Genomic DNA, 1,709 nt, shown 5'->3' on the forward strand with positions numbered 1-1,709 from the left:
ATTTATTAATATAATTTATATTATATAAAAAAAATAATTTTTTTTTTTTTTTTTTTTTTTTATTTGTTTTTTAATAAATCCAAGTTATAAATTTTTATTTTATATTTTTATATAACTGCAAATCTTTTTAATTTATGTAATTGGAATAATTTCGAAAATAATAAATACAAAAAAAAATATAATATAATATAATAAAATAAATAAATATGTATCATAAATACATAATATATAAATTACATACATATATATATATATATATATATTTATTTATTTATTTATAATTTCTCTTAAATAAGCATTGTTATCTTATAAATATCCCCATATATTTTAATTTAACAATGATTTAAAATTTGTTTAAAAAAATAAAATATATATATATAAATATATATAATATATGATTTAATTTTATTATAATATTTTTAAAAATTATTTTTAATTAACATAAGATACTTTATATAATTATATATATATATGAATGTACCTAAGAAATAATATTACAAATATAAAATATATATTATTCTCTTATATGGCATTACGTCCATAAAATATGAACATTACAGTTCTGCATTTTGTGGGACATATTTTTTCGTATAATTTATTAAGGTTATTTCATAATAAATTTTCCCAATATTACCAATACTTATACCAATTCGTCTGGAAAAAATGAAAAAATAAAAAATATTATAATGTATATATGTTTAATATTAAATAGGAAAAAAAAAAAAAAGAAAGAAAAAATTTCTTTTCAAACCTCAATTCACCAATACACATTCCTCTTAAACCTTTATTCAAAGGAGCAATATTATGATCTCCAACCTTAAAAAAATATAACATATATATATATATATATATATATATATTATATTTATATTACGAATGAATAACACATTTAAAATAAATTTTAATATGTATCCATATTTCTTTTCAACAGTATAATTTTACCTTAAATTTCTGTTTCGCATATCCGAATTGATAATCCTAATATATTTGTAATGAATAAATAAATATATAAAAAAAATATATGTATACATATATATTTACCTTTATAAATTTTATATTATGACTAACTGATAATATATGAGGCATTATATTAACCCCTGGTGCTATATATTTAGGAAATCCCACCCAACAAAAAAAAAAAAATAAAAATAAAAATAAAAATATACATATATATATATATATATATATATATATATATATATATATATTTATATACAACTGTACATAAACGTAATATTGCTTTATTAGCAGAAATAAAAAATATTCTTTTCTTTAGATGAATGTAAAATAATTGTATGGTTTATTTCCCTACAAAAAGTTCTCATTTCTATTTCTGCTTCATCATCCATTTCTAAGCCACAATTGAGAGAAGATTCTTTCAATACACGAACGCTAAAGTTATTTTTTTTTTCATATTCATTTAATGTAATATAAGTCTCTTTATTACATATTACTAATGTAAAAATATAAAATGTGAAGAAGTAAATATATGTACATTTCATCATTGTAATTCATTCAAATATAAAATAAATAAATATGATATATATATATATATATATATATATTGTGTATATTTTTTTTTTTTTTTTTTTAAGTATCATACATATAATATAATGAAAATCTTTTCCTTCTTGTACATTAATCAATTATAGTATTATATATATATCATATTGACAATTTATTATTTACTAAATGGTTACTTAAATATA

At 15.6% G+C, this 1,709-nt stretch overlaps 1 protein-coding gene across 1 annotated transcript; it reads right to left on the reverse strand.

Annotated features, from left to right (window-relative positions):
* Positions 1-554: 554 nt before the first annotated feature.
* Positions 555-1,505, reverse strand: PRSY57_1033400 (hypothetical protein; the record flags this gene model as incomplete). The annotated part of the gene is made up of 5 exons (XM_012907922.1): positions 555-654; positions 752-816; positions 943-978; positions 1,069-1,097; positions 1,313-1,505. 5 exons carry the CDS (start codon positions 1,503-1,505, stop codon positions 555-557), a joined length of 423 nt encoding a protein of 140 aa, XP_012763376.1.
* Positions 1,506-1,709: the final 204 nt, after the last annotated feature.

The sequence above is a fragment of the Plasmodium reichenowi genome, chromosome 10 (assembly GCF_001601855.1).
Source record: "Plasmodium reichenowi strain SY57 chromosome 10, whole genome shotgun sequence".
Taxonomy (NCBI): Eukaryota; Apicomplexa; class Aconoidasida; order Haemosporida; family Plasmodiidae; genus Plasmodium; species Plasmodium reichenowi.